The sequence below is a fragment of the Xenopus laevis genome, chromosome 8L, assembly GCF_017654675.1.
Source record: "Xenopus laevis strain J_2021 chromosome 8L, Xenopus_laevis_v10.1, whole genome shotgun sequence".
Taxonomy (NCBI): Eukaryota; Metazoa; Chordata; class Amphibia; order Anura; family Pipidae; genus Xenopus; species Xenopus laevis.
This window is the reverse complement of record NC_054385.1, coordinates 98,141,770-98,160,761: the sequence shown is the minus strand read 5'-3', so window position 1 is coordinate 98,160,761 and position 18,992 is coordinate 98,141,770. Positions and strand designations below refer to the sequence as shown.

General features: G+C 40.5%; 1 protein-coding gene across 1 annotated transcript; it reads right to left on the bottom strand.

Moving 5' to 3' along the window:
* Positions 1-348: 348 nt before the first annotated feature.
* On the bottom strand, positions 349-16,971 carry zfyve1.L (zinc finger FYVE-type containing 1 L homeolog). Its single transcript, XM_018231076.2, has 11 exons — positions 14,721-16,971; positions 13,530-14,034; positions 8,538-8,752; positions 5,602-5,708; positions 5,142-5,250; positions 4,270-4,367; positions 4,065-4,182; positions 3,566-3,736; positions 2,939-3,119; positions 2,469-2,585; positions 349-1,647 (listed from the first exon to the last, which is right to left on the bottom strand). The coding sequence occupies exons 1-11, from the start codon at positions 15,216-15,218 to the stop codon at positions 1,415-1,417; spliced, it is 2,352 nt and encodes a 783-aa protein (XP_018086565.1). The 5' UTR covers positions 15,219-16,971; the 3' UTR covers positions 349-1,414.
* Between the last annotated feature and the right edge of the window lie 2,021 nt (positions 16,972-18,992).

The following is an 18,992-nucleotide window of genomic DNA, read 5'->3' as shown; positions in this document are numbered from 1 at the left end:
ATATTGTGAGTGGGTCCCTAAGCTCAGTAAGTGACAGCAGCACAGAGCATGTGCAGAAAAGAAGATGTGGAGCTACTGGGGCATCTGTAGAGACACAAACCTTCCCTGCTAAAGGGCTGTGGTTGCGTTGGCCAAATACAGAAGCACAAAACATAAAGTACAACATTTCCAGCCTACTTCTTTAGTTACGCTTTAGTTCTCCTTTAATGAAGTGTTGCTTAAAGGGACACAATTGGTCAAGCAGTGTCTCATTCAGTGACAAGCATTTGTATGGCTTTACTTTGACACTTCCAATATAAAAGCACTTCTGTAGTTAAGGCAAAGGTAGAGTAAGGGTAGGTCAATTCATAAATGGCAAAAGATGTTCTTTTTATTTTAGATTTTAGAATTGTAGCTGTAAGATTAAACAGATAAATACATCATAAAACGGATTGCTGTGGAAACAACCATTATTTTGAGGATTTGAGTACACAATGCCCAAAATCACCCCCCTCCCCCGCTGCCTATCACTGATATAAATGGGAAGAACCTGACTGATGTATTCCTGTCCTGAATAGATTTTCTGGCACCAGTACTGGGCAGACAGCTTTAGGGTTGGGGGCAGACTCAGGGAGATTTAGTCACCTGGCGACTAATCGCCTCTTCTGCAGGGCGACAATCTCCCTGAACTGCCGTGAGTCTGCCTTCCGCCTGCTTGAATTAAGAATCGTCTGCACTAATGCGTTCGCGGCGATTCGATTTTAGAATTCATGCAACTTCGGAAATCGAAGCGCCGTGAGTGTATTAGCGCAGGCGATTCTTCATTCAAGCAGGCGGAAGACAGACGGAAGGCAGTTCGGGGAGATTGTCGCCCCGCAGAAGAGGAGATTAGTCGCCAGGCGACAATCTTCCCGAATCTGCCCCAACCCTTACAGTGTATTCTTTACGAAGATTACATTGTATTTACACAATAGTGCCTTTTAATTAACACGTGCATTTCTATAGTTTGGCCACACAGAAAATATCTCATGTAAAGGTATCCACATTTTATAACATAAATTTACAGAACATAAAAAAAAAACGTTAGTATTCGGAGCCCTGGCATGCAGGCATGACTTAAAGTGCATATACGGTTAGTGGCAAAGATTGTTTTCCTAGAATTATAAATTGCATCAGAGGTTTCATTGTCCCAGATATTATTCCATTTTACCATCTCTGACCAGCAAGGTTACAAAAATGTTGCCTTCTCTCACCGAGGTCTGAAGTTTTCTCTTTGTGTAATTGATACGTGACTAAGGGACTAATAAGATTCAGGCCACAGTCAAAAGGTCAGAGCCTACATAGGCAAACAAAGCCTAAGTATTAAGGAAGTTCCACTTATTTCTAACCCTGAGAATTTACTGAATTACGAAGGACTGGAGTGGAAACAAAAGAGTTAAAGGTCACCAGGTTTTTTATTGCAGTTTACGCAGACACGGACAGGATGGTCCCAGCCCCGAGTGGGTACTGCCCGTCTCTCATTTGAACACTCGTCACAGAAACCCTGGCCACATGCCCGGCAGTGGTGTTTCGAGAGCTTGGTGCTGAACTCTTTCCTGCAGCTGTAGCAGTCTTTTATTTCATGGTCTGGGATCCAGTAAGTTGGCCTTGCAGCGTCTTTCACCAGACCTAAAAATGGAGGAAAAATAAGTGCACTAAAGTTTAAACAATAAATGATTATTAGTAGCATTTATTTATAAAACTACAACATATTCTGTAGCGTTGTACAATAAACAAGTGTACAGTATACATTAAAAACACACAAAAACCACCAATAACCAATACAAGAGAGGGCCCTGCCCAGGACAGCTTACAATCTAAAAGGGGTTGAGACACAGGTACATTTCCAGAAATGTTATAACACAGGGGTGTCACTGCCATCACAACATTTCCCAGAAAGAAAAGTGTTGTATTTCCTCCTTACGCCTAAAAATATGGGTAAAAATATGACTAATGGGGATACACCCGGAAGGATAAACTAGTAGACAATGCTTGGGTGCTGTGCCCTGCTCATCCACACAAGATCTACTGGTAGGTCACAATCTAACTTTAGGGCATCATTATAAGATATAACTATATGCTAGCAATACTTGGGTCAGCAAGTTTTCTACCTATGTCTAACCCTAACCCACCTTCTCCTCCCAAACTGGACCCTGCTACATGATAATATAAACCTATGACCTACCTGATCCAAAGGGATGGGGGCATGTTTTATAGATCATGGTGGCACAAATTGCATTACCAGAAGTGTTGGAACAGGGGCAAAAATATTATTGCAAATAGTACTGTAACAGGACGTGACATCACTGGAGAGTGGATCATGGGAAGAGTTAGGTCCACTATCTGCTGGATGTTTAATTTGTTGGGCCAAACCATGGAAATTTAATGAATTCTGAGTTTCGAACCCACTACTACAAAAAAAGGCCAGAGGTTAACATAAAAGATCTTACCCAGAGGGAAGTCAATGGTTTTGGCCACGGCGCCTAAGGTGTTTTGTACAGCCTCTCCAACCTTCCTTGCAATCAGGGTGCCACCTTCATCATCTTCTGCAGTATTTGTTGCTACAGCTAGTAGTACAGAAATGCACATGTTTTAGTTCACATGACAAAAGACAGGATATTTGAAAGCATCAAAATTGTCTTCCAACTCCAAATTGCTATATAATACTTGATGATACGTAGGCAGAGGAGGCAACAAAATATTCCTGAACTACATAAGGAAGGATGCTCATGAGCTGGTTCCTAAATTAACACACAGATACAATTTATATATAATATATATTACATTGTATAGATTGTCCTAAATTTGGGCTTGTGAGGAATGCCTGGTTGTGCCAAACAAGAATAAAAAACAAATAAGACAACTCAAATGGGATTTACATTGGTCATGCAAGCAGACAGAGGAATTCATATTCTCTTACCCACAGGAGGTCCTCTCTGATCATAGCAGCTGTCACAGACACGTACTGGAGAGAGTCCCCAACCTCGCTCAGGCACTGGGCGGCTCTTGGAAGAGCAACTGTCACAGAAGCCCTCCCCACAGGCCCGACAGTGGTGCTTAGTGTCATTGTCTTTAAAGGGGATCTTGCACTTAGTACATTCCTATTAAAAGCAATCACCAGAAAACATGAATGAAATATTGATTTTTTTTTAACAAAAAGTCTAAGGCATCAATCAATCTGCAGGTAGCATTTACTGGCCAACTCAAACATCTTATTGGTTGCTATGGGTACTGCACTTTCTGCATTAATATATATGGGGTTAACAGTGTTCCACAAAGCAAAAATATGCTGGACAGCATGCTTTTTTTTAACCAGAGTTAAAAGCCCTTTTAATATATATGCCACGACTATTGGAAAACGTAGGGCTCATTAACGTGTCCTCTTTTTGTTTTTTTCTTCCTGTTCTTGTTCTCTACTTTTGGCTTGTACCAGAATAATTTGCCAACTTACAATCAGGCTATTGCCATTAAATCGATCACTTCTCTCAACAGTCTGTGCTACGCAGAACTTCTTCTGGCTACAGTGGCAACTATAACACACACATACCAGTATTTGTGAATTTGGCTTCCAGTAGGCTGGGGCAATCTGATCAGTCAGCCAGGATGTCACTGCTTTGGTCGGTCCAATACTTAGTTCAGAAACAGACTGTGCCATGAAGTTCATTCCATCCAGGAGACGCTGAGCTGCATTGTTGTTGTCTTTTAGGAATCCATCTGCCTTAAATGTACATTATGCTCATTAATTTAGGATTCAAAAAAAGAAAGTGCTGCTGAATAAAACCGAGGCAAATTAAAAAAAAACTACAGTAAACCACTAAATAAACATTTGGTGGCTTCTTTTGACAGTATGGCGACTGACATGGCCCTCCCGCTTGTAAAAATAAGTTAAAAACCCCAAAACTAACATGATACTAGAATATTTATACAAAAATGAACACATTTATGGAATATTTTGTCTTTAATGAAATAAAATGAATGATCTTTGGTTTTAAAGAAATATTTATGGCACCCATGACAGAAAGCTTGGTAAATGCTACTTTGCTTACTCCAGGCCAGACATGTTGTATCTCTGTACGCACAACAGTATCCACAGGATCTTGGTTCCCAAACCAGTACTGACGGCTGCGATAGATCACGCCACATGAAGGGCACTCAATCACGTATCTTTAAAGCAAGTAATAGTCAAAGCGTTAACAGGACTTTAGGGGCGACAGGAAAAGTGTGAAAACATACCCAGTACATGGCACTTACCCAGACCAGGCATACTTAGCAAGGCCCAACCAGGGAGAGTCCGTGGAAGCAGATGTTTTGGGTACCACATTCACCTCCTTCCCACTTTCATAGCAAGCCTGCAAGAGAAGTGGAGACATCATACAACTCTATGTGATGCTCTAAAGCAGCTGAATATGGTAACCTTCTGTATTATCTACTAAGCATGACAATTAGTAAGTACGTTCATAATAATTATTCACTGTTCTACAAGTATCTTTTAGAATGTTATATTTTGTTCAAACGATTTGCCTTGTTTGCACCTAGCAAAAAGAGATAAGTAAATTCACAGGCAAGTGGGTTTCAGACTTGTGTTTAATGCCACCTGTGTGCCTTCCCCTCTTTTCTGCCTATAATAGATTGATAACAATACGCAGTTTTGGTGTGGGTTGAACTTTGTATTTACTATGCCTATATATCTTCTGATCTGGTAGATCAGACTCATCTCAAACTCATTCAATATAAAAATAAAAACTGTGTAAATAGATAGGCTGTGCAAAATAAAAAATGTTTCTAATATAGTCAGTAAAAAATTAAATGTATAAAGGCTGGAGTGAGTGGATGTGTAACATAATAGCCAGAACACTACTTTTTGCTTTGCAGCGCTCTTGGTTTACACTGATGGGTTACGAGGCAGTAATCAATCAGTGACTTGAGGGGGCAGAGTTAGAGAGCTGAAAAGCAGGAAGTAGTGTTCTGGCTATTATCATTTTTTTTTTTTATTCTATTTTGCGCAGCCTATTTACGCAGTTTTTATTTTTTACACTGAACCGTTCCTTTAAAATAAAGCAGGAATGGTAGGAAGGTCTCGGGAGAGATGTGTTGAGACATTATGGACAGAGGATCTTGCTCACCTTGCAAGTAAACACTCTATTGTCATACTGGTGTGAGTACCGGCAGCGGCTCTGCGTGTCGTGACGAAGTCCTTCCTTCAAGTGATTCATGCTGTTTTTACAACCTGCTCTAGAGACCATGAAAAACAAAACAACAGTAACCAAAGCAGCCACTGTAGAATTGTATGATAATTACAGTATTTAGAATACATCATTTGACTTTATGGATGTTATGAAGAGCTAATACAAATATAAACAGTGATTAAAATAGGTTATTGCATACAGAAGGCTTGAAACTCCCCCATCCAAGGACAATGGCTTTTTCCAACAAGGTAATGCTGCAGTGTTCAAGGATAATAGTTATTAGAGGTGGCTCTCACATTGCCAAGTAAAGGAGCAAAGATGTGAAAATGGAACTGTTTCCTTATCAGCACCTATATCTACCAACAGAGAGGCCTGAGGGTAGGAAGAGAGCACATACCCGCAGCTGAGGCAGATAGAGGAGCAGGTGAAGTATTCATCTGGGAAAAAGCAGCTGTGCGTCATGTGATCATCAGGGATTTCACCACTGAAGCGGTCACTCAGGGCCTGCAAGAGACCATACATTAACACACAAAAGAGTACCTTAAATAGATATGGATATTAATTGCATTTGTGAAGAGTGCAGCTCTATCACGGTCCTTGAAAGGTATAGTTCAGTGTAAAAATAAAAACGGTGTTAATAGATAGGCTGTGCAAAATAAAAAATGTTTCTAATATAGTTAGTTAGCCAAAAAAATTATTTATAAAGGCTGGAGTGACTGGGTGAGTAACATGACAGCCAGAACACTACTTCCTGCTTTTCAGCTCTCTAACTCTGAGTTAGTCAGTGACTTTATGGGGGGCCACATAGGACATAACTGTTCAGTGAGTTTGCAATTGATCCTTAGCATTCAGCTCAGATTCAAAAGCAACAGATATGACCCATGTGCCCCCCCCCAAGTCACTGATTGGTTACTGCCTGGTAACCAATCAGTGGAAACTAACTAACAAAGCAGGAAGTAGTGTTCTGGCTATTATGTTACACATCCAGTCACTCCAGCCTTTATGCATTACATTTTTGGCTAACAACTATATTAGAAACATTTTTTGTTTTGCACAGCCTATTTACCCAGTTTTTATTTTTAAACTAAACAATTCCTTTAACGTACCATCCCCAGCACCCTCTAGCAGGCGGCGAGCTGTAGGTGAACAACAGCTAGACTATATGCAGATGAGCCATTCTTTATAGAAATAGCAACATTCTTTGGTCCCCACACCCGTACTATGCATCACTCTCTTGCTTCTGCCCTTTACAGCTGCAATAAAAAGGAACTATTTTGTGATAAGAATCCACTAAACTGTAGTGGATCTTTAATAACTCTGAACAGTCTTTAGTCAGTAAGTTAATGTGTACGGATGCAAACAACAGTATGGTGATTCATTCTTTCTTTAGGTCAACTATCATTTATCAGGACGACTTTAAAGGAAAACTATGCCCCCCAAACAATGTAGGTCTCTATAAAAATATATTGCATAAAACAGCTCATATGTAAAACCCTGCTTCATGTAAATAAACCATTTTCATAATAATATACCTTTCTAGTAATATGTGCCATTTGGTAATCATAAATAGAAAATTGCCATTTTAAAAAATAAGGGCCGCCCCTGGGATCGTACGATTCACTGTACTCACAAACATACCAACAAACCATACATGTTAGGTCACATGAACCAATTAACAGACAGAGTTGTGTCTTTTGCTTCCACACTTCTTCCTGTTACAGTTAGAGTTGTAGTATTTCTGGTCAGGTGATCTCTGAGGCGGCACACAGACCATCACAAAATGGTGGCTCAAGGCAAGAGATGTAAAAGGGCAAGATTTACTTAAATATATATTCCAGTTTGGTGAGATTCTTTAATATGCCACTTAATATGATATGAACTATCTGTTGCTTAAGTGTTCATTCTGGGGGTATAGTTTTCCTTTAACTTTGTTTTTTTCCCTTTTTCAGGCCTGCAGCTAGTTCTAGCAACAGAGACAAATAGCTTTGCTATGTATTTTGAAAGAATTCCAATATAAATTTGGAATGCACGGCTGCCCATTTATATTGATATATTCATGAATGCTTTAAAAATAAAAAAGGCTTCTGTAGTTACCAAGGAAACATTCTTGTGCTGTGTCAACCATTCTCTGCCCTGTCACTTGTGCTTGAATTCCCCCTAGGCCTTGCAGAAGGCTCTTTTATCCACAGTAATCTCAGCATAGGGACAGGAAACCAAAGAGCCAGCCCTGTGTAACTAACTGTAAGTGTTGTATGGAAAACCACATTTACAAGAAAATGCTGGCTATAACCACTGCATACCATGTATGTGGAAAGCCCCAAACATGCCAAGAAATGATTCACTGACACGAGTATTTACAATACGGTGCAGGGCAACACTATGGTGATTTTTTTTAAAGCAACACCTAATCTGCAGTACCGCTACCAGCAGTAATGTTTCTATACAAAACCTTAGGTTAACCAAATGAAGGCTTCATGTGCCAAAATGCTGTGCTTAATAAACAAAACTATAATCAACGGTTTGAACCAATTAATTCATGTTTAGTTTCACATTGAGTTTTCAGCAACTTTAGGCAGTGAAGATCTGTGCCTCCAAACAAGCCCCTAGTAGCTCCCAATCTTCTTTCCTGCTTTTTACTGCACATGCTTTGTGCTGCTTCCAGTTACCTAAGCTTAGGGACGGACTCCCAATACACTGCATTTACAATATATTTAAAAAAAAAAAAAAAAAAAAGTCATGATACAAGGCTGATTAGTAAATAATTCAGATTCTCATTACATGACAGCTGAGAAAGCAGTGCAGTCTGCAGAGGATGTTACAATCCGCCCTGTAGCATCAGCTATTATGGCAGGTGAACCTCATTTTCTGCTTAATGATTTCAGAAAACCCGTATATGTAGCATCTCAACAGCTGCCCAGAGCATATGGACATTTTCACGTCATGGACACTTAATAAAGATGGGGAGCTCCTGTGGACAAATTTGAAGACCTAGATCGTTACTGATCTGCTAAACCTTTCTGCTCTAAAGCATTTTTAGGGGTTAGTTCTGCTTTAAGCAGACTATGATTCAGTATTGAAGGAATGATGATATTGCTTTAATTTTAAACAGTTTGATGCATTTAAATATCCCATATCTTGGTATCAAAACCAGTAAAAATGGCAATAAAAGTGAACAAACTCTTTTAAAAGGCAGTGTGAAAATGTTCTCATGTAAAATGAAGCCATGTTATGCCAAAAATGGATCCATAACAAGATTGAATAGAATTTCTTGTAAACCCTAGTTCTAGTGTATGTTTCCATCTAACCATTCCTCCTTGAAATGTTCCTCCTTACCTTTAGAGCTTTATAGATGACACCTGGATGACGAGGTGAGCGGGTGGTATTGTTCTCCAGTTGTTGTTCAATGACATGGCGCAACCCTGAGAAGTCAGTTGGTGGGTTGTAGGTTCGAGTGCCTTTGTAATGGATAGAGCTGAATGCTTCAGGAAATCTTCCCAGCCTACGGAAGCGGTCCTGGATCACCTTCTCAGGTATTTCTGTGACCTTTTCTGTAAAAAACACATAATGAAAGAGTTCCAAACATGTGGGATTCTGTTATGATTTTTATGATGTCGTTTTATTTCAAAAATACACTGTTTACAATGCTAAGAATTCACTCTACCATATAAAATCTCATTCCTGAACCAGCAAGTGTATAGTTTTTAAGTTGTAATATTGGTGTGTAGGCAGCTATCTCAGGTCATTTTGCCTGGTCATGTGCTTTCAGAAAGAGCCAGCACTTTAGGATGGAACTGCTTTCTGGCAGGCTGTTGTTTCTCCTACTTAATGTAACTGAATGTGTTGCAGTGGGACCTGGATTTTACTATTGAGTGCTGTTCTTATATCTACCAGGGAGCTGTTATCTTGTGTTAGGGAGCTACTATCTGGTTACATTCCCATTGTTCTGCTGATGGGCTGATGGGCTGCTGGGGGGGGGGAGGAGGGTGATATCACTCCAACTTGCAGTACAGCAGTAAAGAGTGACTGACAAGAGCACAAGTCAAATGACTGGGGGCAGCTGGGAAATGGACAATATGTCTAGCCCCATGTCAGATTTCAAAATTTTCAAAAATCTGTCTGCGATTTTGAGAAATGGATTTTAGTGCAGAATTCTGCTGGAGCAGCACTAATAACTGATGTGTTTTGGGGAAAAAACTTGTTTTCCCATGACAGTATCCCTTTAACCTTTCCACCTCTATTGATGATTTTGTCCTCAGAGACCAGAGAGTTCCTCAAAGAATTCTTTAAAGCAGCCCTGATGTTGGTGAACGGTCATTTAGTCCTTTTAATATGTCCTTTATGCTGCGTTATCGGATTTTTTTTTGTAATTGTTAACTTGCCAGGCAACATGTGGATATGGTTTCAATGGGAAGGTCTGACAACACAATAGTATATATGCCAACATTTAAAAAAATGTGATCGTAACCTAGAAACTCGTCACTACAGTTTTGAGCCTTCTATCCCCTGGCAATTGTGGATACCGGTATACTTTGGATATTCAATAGAACTTTTGTATCCTGAAATAGGCAGAGGTGTAAATTGTGGTTAATTTTATATTTTGCAGTCACAGGGCACTTGTCTTTGCTTCCTAAATGTTTCCATATTAGTCAGCCTATTTAAGAACTAGTCCTACACCCTTTCTGTCATACTATCCGTACCAGACAGCTTAGAAAGCACTTTGCTTCCATTAGCAGCTGCCCTTTTATAGCAAGAGAAAGTGTGCCTTATCAGTCACAGTCATATAGCTTGTTTACCAACAAACCCGCAGCAAATTTCCTGCTATTTGGCCACTAAAATGGATACAATGGAGTAGGCCAGGATAGATTTATACATAGCAAGCTGGAATTCAGTACAACATTGCCTTTTCGCTAGGACAAACTGTTCTGTTGGGAAGAATGCATCCAATTTTAGCACCGAAATGACGAGACTTAAATGAGGCCCTGCCATAAATGTACAATTTAACAGCATTACTAAATGCATATAACAACCAAAAACAACTAGAAAGCTACAGCTCAGTCTCTGCATCTGTGCCAAACATTCCACCTTGCGAACTAATTTTAGATGACATAAAATCCCCCAAAAGCCAAAAATCAGTTACCTCTGAAAACACCAAGGGAAAAAAAAAAACCAATGTTTAATTTTAGCAACACATGGAATATGTTAAATATCCCTTTCCCAGATTCTGGAGAAGTAACAGTGCCCTGCTGTGGAAAGATGTTTTTCTCTGGCAAGAATATTCAGGGTTACTGCTCCATGTTTTCATATGTTGTTGTGGTTAGGCCACATTGCTGGTGCTGGAACCCAGACAGAACACCACTATACAGAACAGACAATAGACAACTTGTCCAGACTTGTTTTTGTCCCTGTTTTTTATGAAGAATAATGGAGAATACCATAGAGAAGCTCATTAAGCAGTGAAGGTAGAAGAAATGTACAGAACAGATGAAAATGAAGAACATTCAGCATTGGTGCGGTGAGGCGGGATCAATTCTTTTAACTACACTGACTCATGGACAATATTTATTAGTAATTGACCAATACAAGAAATGCTTCATTCCAATGTGTATTTAAAACATACCATTCCAACAAGAACTATTTTATCATAAGCAGCCACATATTATTTTGATGATGTCATCAATTTACACGGGATGAAAGCAACACATTCTAACATCCTGTATAACTAATTCAGCTATACACATTTGCATTGGAGACAAACATCACCAGTGATCAGTGGTGTAACTAGATGTTACTGGGCCTCACAGCAAATTCATTTTAGGACCTCTAACATCCAGCAACGTAACTAGAGGGGGGCGGGCCCTGGCGCAGGACGTGCAGCTGGGCCCCCCGCCCCCCTCCCGGAACTGGCCGGAATAAGCGGCGCGAGAACTGCTGGGGGGGGTGTGGGGCCTGGCCCAATCGCACCCCCTGCTCCCCCGGTAGTTACGCCACTACCAACATCTCCAGAGGTTGTCCTTTTTTACAAATGTATGTTGAAATTGTTCATTAATTAGGGCCTCGTGGGCCCCTCTCTGTAGTTACTCCCCTGCCAGTGATGTTGACCACAGTAACAAGATATTTGCTTTTGTTTTCAAACTTGTAGTTGACTGTTCTTATCTAATTGCTGATTGGCTGCTACGGGCAACATCAGTGAGGTTTGACCCAATGTTAATAAATATGCTCCTTACGGACTTATAGAACTTTAACATTTCATACACTATGTGCTATTTCTAATTATTCAACAAAAGCAGTTGTTTTATGCAGTCTATTTTTCCTATCGTCTTCCCCCCCATAGAGAAGCTTCATGATCAGCAATGGGTCAGGTGGTTGGTAGACGTCCCTTTAAACTGGTTGTCAATCTCCAAAACTAGATAAGCTAAATGTATATCAACTTGCTCAATGCACATTGAAACCTTAATGCATTATACAAACATGTCTTTTTTTTTTTATTCTACTTTTTCGTCTAAGCAAAGATGTCCGCAATACTAGAAGCGGTGTTTCTGCTCTAGGGACTTCCCTAGGACTTCATTAGGGTGAATTTCACTATTGTGTAGAAGAATATATGCATTTTTATTGGCTTTAGGAATAAGGAACTGCAGCATCAGTAAAAATATTTCCCATGCCATGGTATGTAAGACATCCAAAGAAAACTGTAGCACACCGATCAAACTTGTCTTGTGAAGAAAAGTGTTTTTATTGGCTCACGGCAGACATAAAGTTTGGCAACGTTTCGGGCCACGCAGGGCCCTTTATCAAGCCTTGATAAAGGGCCCTGCGTGGCCCGAAACGTTGCCAAACTTTATGTCTGCCGTGAGCCAATAAAAACACTTTTCTTCACAAGACAAGTTTGATCGGTGTGCTACAGTTTTCTTTGGATGTTCGAGTTATTTGGACCTTGAGCAGGAGGTCCTGTGGACTGTTTAGCACCCGGCACCCGAGAGGGTAATTACGTTCAGGTGAGCACTCTAATTCTGTGTGGAATGGTATGTAAGACAATGCTGTCTAACTTTCTACATATGTGAAAGCCATCCACTATACATACATAGGAATTTTATTCTAGAAACCAGTAATCCAAAAAGTTCTATTTCAACAACCATTTAAAAGAGAAGAAAAATGTGAAATCATTGGAGGGTGCCAAATGTTAGGCACCCCCAGTACCCCTAGACCCTTATCTAGGTCACATGCATTACAGATAATAGATCCCATTACATTAAGATACAAATGTGGCAAGGGTTAAAAGACACCTATCAAGAAGGCATTTATTGAAAACAAGACATCGATTGCCTAATTTGCAAAGACCTAACCTCTCAAAAAATCTGTAAGCATATTAGTTGTAAAAAAAAGAAGCCGAAGAGAAATGGTTCCATTAAAAGATGGCAATTTTTTGTTTATACTGAACTCTAAAAAAGCAAAATGTGCTTAATGATTTCTGACAGGACTCAGTCTGTAGAAGTAGAAATGGTTTAGTGCAAACATCATCAGTGGCTGATGCAGGATGTAGTACTTAAATGTTTAAAAAATGTATGTGAATAATCCCTTGAGGCCTGAAGGAATAGAACCATGCCTACAAGATTAGTTCAGTTTTGTCCACTCCATTTGTCGGATATGGTACCAATGGACTATAGATAGATGATATTTTAACTATTTCCAGTATTTAAAAAATGTATTAAAATCTCAGCCTGTAAATTCTAGGTCTGTACATTTGAAAGAGATCACATTCAAAACTATATCTAGTAGTAATCAGTATTGCTTTATGTAGGAAAGATCACAAAATTGTGGCATTTTCTCCCCAAGGTGGTTCTACTGGCATTCATTAGACAGTTTTAAGTAGGAAATGAATGCCTTCATAGCATGTGAGAAAGTAAGGTTACTAAAATGAAGTCTTAGTACAAGTTGATCCAGTTATTTGTGTGAATGCCCTTTTGGAGTCAGGAACGGTTTGTTTTCCTAAGGCAAGTTGGAGACAGCTTTGACATATTTGCCTTCCGCTGGATCGAGATTTTGTTTACCCAAAAGGTTGAACCTGGTGGACATGGTCTACTAGGTAACTACTATATAACTCTTTGACTACTATGCAACACTTTAAAACTAGCAATAATTTAATAATATAGGGGCTAAACTGCTCTAGTGCCATTGCCAGTAGCAAGCAGATATTTTATTCAATTTTATAAGGGATTAATCTAATTAATTTAGTAACGGGTCTAGTGTGTTTTAAATTGCCTGTTCCACTTTTCCTAATCTGGTGCTTTTAAATGATACACTTTTGTTAGAATTCATCTTTGGACTCACCTGTCCCCAACAGCTTGGTGTGCACAGTTTCATGAAAGATGATAACCCCAGGACCCAGTGTTGATAGTGGCACATCTAACCCGCACCTTGCAGTGGTGGCTTTCAGCTCCTTGGTAAAGTGTTTCAGGTACGCTTCAGAGGCGTCACCAAGAAACTTGAAGAGGTCATTGTGCAATCTATCTGCATGAGTTCTGTAGATAACAATATCCGAAATAGCCAAAACTTTGAGCAGCAAACGTGTCCTCTGACTAAGATTAACCGTGGCACCAAGCAAACCTTCTGTGTCGATTACAACCACTTTATGGACTGGGTCCAGTGCTGCCCACACACCAATTGTGCAGGATTCCTGGGCAGGAGAAGTCTTAAATACTTCCCTTCCATAAAAGAAGGTGTGATTCAAAGTGTGAGATTTGCCATCTCCAGTGTTGCCAAAGATCGAAATGACCTTCAACAGGTCATCTTGCTTGCAGTGCAGCTTCTCCAAGAATTCCTCTTCATCCTTTACCTTTAATATGGGACATATAAAAGATTAAAATAAATCATGGGGCAGGCCTCCCAAAACTAGTATATGTTAGAATAAATATTTTAACAGCTGTTATTAAACCACAGTATAATAAAATAAATCTACGACCCTGGAGCTGATACAGGGGAAAATGAGTCCAAGAAATAAATTTTACTATTCTAGCAGAATACAGCGATTCTTATGTTTACTGATCACTTATCAACTTAGCCCGTGACTGTGAGATTATATTTAATATACATCAAATACAACTTTTATGGACCGCATGATCCCAAATCAGTTGGTACCCAAAATACTGATTCTGGTGTTGAAGAAATGTGTTTTTTAAGTTATTTGATATGTGTCTGCTACATTGTATTAATAGACCTGTTTTTGATGGGGAACTCAGACTACATTGTTTAAAAAGTAACAACCAGGAGTTAAGCAAATGTTGATTTCAATAGCAATTGTTTTTACAATTAACTTTAAAAGCGCTGAAAATCTTTAATAAATGTATATTGTTAAGTTGCTTACAATTATACTTTATTTTATTAGGCAAATATTCGGAGGTTTACTTGTCCTCTGAGTGCTATGGATTATACTTATCATAGTATTAACTTATTCAGTAGAAACAGAGTAGAAAATACTGTTCTCTCTAACCATATACCCCAAAATTCACTCAATAATCATACCTGAATTTGTTCAGTCTCGTCAACTAGAAGGAAACTGACAACTTTCTCAGTCATCTTCTTCCTTAAAGATTCCTTATCCATTTCTGGGCCATGTTGTGGTTCAGGACCCTTTAAAATTGGGTATGCCGTAAACTGATGCTTTCTTTTGTTTCCCCCTGAGTGAGTACGTTTCTGGCATTCAGCACAGAGGTCAATCTTACAGCTAAGGCACCTAACAGCTGCCCGCTGCCTGGAGCCTGTTGTGCTGCTCATCATGGAGCTTGTATTTCCTCCTTTGCAACTGGAACAATAAGGGACAAATCCAGGAGGAATCCTGGTCCTCTCGTGGTTCTGAAGTCTTTCTTGTTTGTGGAGCTCTCCTTCACACTGCTTGCACTGCAGAGTATTACACTCATCACATTCAAAAACAGCTTCTGCATTGCCAGCACATGCAAAATTCTCCTGGCACATCAATGCAGTGATCAGACACTTATCAGTGGTTGGCCCCTGTGTACTCATTTTCCTTACAGTAGAAGCAAAGTCACTTTTTGATCACAATTAGGCAGCGGACCAACTAAAGACTTTGAAAGTGTTTTGTGATCAAAGTCTTGGTAAAAGGATTACAGAAAATAGAAATACAGCATTGTGCAAAAAGGCCAGCTTTATGCAGACTCTTCATTACAGACGGTGTAAAACGGAGTGCACAAAATAGACTTCAGATAATGGGTTTGTAGAGACAAGCATCTATTTGAATTCGGCTATTCCAATTCACACCTTTCTTGAGTAGAAAAATAAATATTTCATGCAGAATAAAACACTATATATAAGTCCATCATGATTAAAATATTAAGAAAAAAAAACCAAACAAAATGCAAGCAAATCTCCAAAGACTTAAAAATACACAACAGGTTCACTGAATGCTTGCCTCCTGAGATGTATATATGCTCTCTACAACTTCTGATGAGTACTGAAGGTTACTCCATCATGAGAAAAAATTAAACGAAGACGGCCTTCTGTTCTTATTAGCACATTTGCTTAGTTAAATTTGGGTAGGAAAGACAATGTAAACCATGAGGGTGGGCAAAAAAAAAAATATATGGGTCATTTAGAATAAAGGATTAGCATTTTTCACAACAACTAGTGCAATGCTTGACTGGATTTCAAGCACACAGATCTAGGCAACAGCTGATTTGACAGGGACGATGGTCTAAGCCTCTGACAATTTGTTTTCTTCCTGTAACAAAGTTGTTTCTGCCGTTTAAAAATGGTTGTTTGCCAATCTAAATGAAGACAATTATGTATGTGCTGAAAGACAGGACTTTTCCAGAAGACGCTGGATTGGAGCTTGTTCGCAAGGAAATCCGGCTGAAGAAGCGGTGACCGAGAGCCAAAATTCTGATAATGCTGCGGCTGCTTCCAAAGGGGGGGGGGGTGTGTGTGAAAAATGTAGTCTTGCTACAAATATGTGGACTCAATGTATAGTCTTTTTAAGAAGTTAAAACCTGAAAGGGTCCAAAAATGTGGTAGCTTGAGATGGTGGCACTGCAGATGATGTTTTCAGCCAGGAAAGGAGGTGAATTAACACAAAGGATGTGATTGGATTCCATAAGACAGGATGTTCCAATTAACAGATCTAATTCAGACACTGATCCAAGACAATATCTGCGATCATGATCACTTGGATCTCCTTGAATAGATCGATATTCTTGTAGATAATCTTCTGACAGATGAAAGTGAATATGGAATGTTGACGTTATAGACAGGCCCTGCTCTGGGGCATATTATACACAGAAATCCAGTGAGCTCATAGCACACACACAATCATTTAGTAGCTTCGTAGCCTTGTCATTGGCTCCCCAGCAGCAGCTCGCAGCAAAGGAAAAATACTAGTGGCTCTTCCACAGACTGAAGTCGGAAGGACAGGCTGTAAGAGATATGTGAGCAGGACTAGGTGACTGGAGGGAAGGCCCGACAGGAAGGTAGTGCAGCCACCTATTGTTTACTACAGGAGCCGGCTGCCGGTAGTGACTCAGGGATCATACACTACAGCTCTTCCTGTACCCGGCCACAACTCCAGCTTTAACACAGGCCGCAAGCAAACTAACCGCTTCGTTGTGAGTAAAACCGAACTGAGGATAGCGGCTACCGGAGAGAGCCCTGCCCACTTCTCGTTCCAGAGCCTCCGCTAACAGCTCGAATCAGCTGATCGCTGTGAACTTCAGGTTTATTTACCGAGGAACCATTACGCAACGTCACGTCACTAGTAGGCGTGTCTCTGGCACGCTGGGAACTGAAGTCCTCTGTTTGCTTCCGTACATTGCGGAAGGGGATTCTAAGACTCCCCATCCCATCATCCATTGCGCGAACCAGCGCATAGGGTGATGAAAGTTTTATTTTATATCTCATATAATATAGTATATTATTCAGGGATGTCCTACAGATAATATTAAAATGCAACTCTTCACATGTGCCTCACTCTCATTTATGACTGACTTGTCTAGCCTTTATGCATGAAAATAGGCCTGTCACAAGATATTGCTCCGAAAGCTTCTTCTGGCCGCTGTGGAAGGACCAGGGTATAAGAGCTGCAGGATAAGCTTCTCCCATCCACCAGGATAAACATTCTTTTCATGTTAATTTCCCATTATTGTACTCCAAAAACAACAGTGTGTCCCTACATCCGGCACTGGACCTGAAAGACTTGATCTTTATATTTGCAGTTTCGAATGCTAATGGCAGGCTTTTGGTTCAGCCAAGGATCAGCAATCGTAGAGTAAAGGTGGCCATACATGGAGAGATCCGCTCGTTTGTCGATGTCGCCAAACGAGCGGATCTCTCCCCGATATGCCCACCTTGAGGTGGGCAATATCGGGCTGATCTGATCATGGGCCCTAGGGCCCAACGATCGGATCCTAACGAATAGTAACGGGCGGTCGGATCGCTGGACCACATCAACGAACAGGTGCGGCCGCGATCCGATGGGATTTTTAGTCCCATCTGATCGAGACGATCGGGGTAACCCGTCGCATCGCCCCATACATGGGCCAATAAGCTGCCGACTCGGTCTGTCGACAGCTTTTATCGGCCCGTGTATGGCGACCTTAAAGCTGGCCATAGATGTTGAGTTTTTAAAAGATCCGATCGTCATCGTGAGACCACGATTATCTCGGAACGATATTACAAATTGTCCATTTACTAAAAAGACCAATTTGCCAGGAAAACTAAGGGTAGCTGCCTGCTTGGCCCTGCAAACATAGATAGATTGCACTGGGACCGACAAAGATTTTTTAACCTGGCCGATCAATTTCCTGACAGATGTCGGCCGAAAAATCGTAAGATGTTTGATTGTTCGAATCCCACTAACCGCACGATAATTTCGAAGGATTGGTCGGACTTCGCTAAAATCGGTCATTCGGCAAGAGAAATCTTTGCGTCTATGGGGACCTTGAAGCATATCTGGGGAGTATGGAGACAATGCATAGAGATTTTGTGTTGCTGACACGCTTGGCTTTCAAAATGAGCTGTTGAAGCCTACCAGCTGTATCATATTGTCTTAAACTGCTAACATCTCAGAAACTGTTCAACACAGAACATTAATGTATATTTCAAACATACCCAGACTTGTAGTACAAGTTTGATTCAATTTTTTTTAAGTTTAGATCCCCTTTAAAGCCATGGAGCCAATAACAGTTACTTCTGTGCTCCCATCCACTGTGTATAATTCACAGTTTGCTGGCCAGCTTGGGTAAACCTGGACAGTACGGTTTTTGTAAAACCGTATATTTCCTACTTAAAGGAGAATTCAACCCTAACGTTAAAAAAACCCTACACCCCTACCCTACATAGACCCCCCTCCCTCCTCCCCCCAGCCTAAGTGTTACCCTGGGCAAATGCCCCTAATGTTTTACTCATCCCTTGGTGCAGATGCAGGCATCGGAGTTCACAGACGCCATCTTCTGCTCCTCGGAATGAGACCTGCATGACAACTGCGTATGCGCCAAAACTCACGAATACTGTCGAAGCGCCGGTCTCATTACGAAGACTACCAAAGTGGCTGAAGATGGTGCCTGTGAACTCCGATGCCTGCATCTGCACCGAGGGGTAAGTAAAAAATTAGGGGCATTTGCCTGGGCTAACACTTAGGCTGGAGGGAGGGGGGTCTATGTATGGTAGGGGGTAGGGTTTTTTTAAGTGTAGGGTTGAATTCTCCTTTAAGAAATCCAAAATTGAGTCTCCTTGAATCCTGGGCACAAGTTGTCCACGATAGTGATGTGCAGAACCTGCAGGTTTACC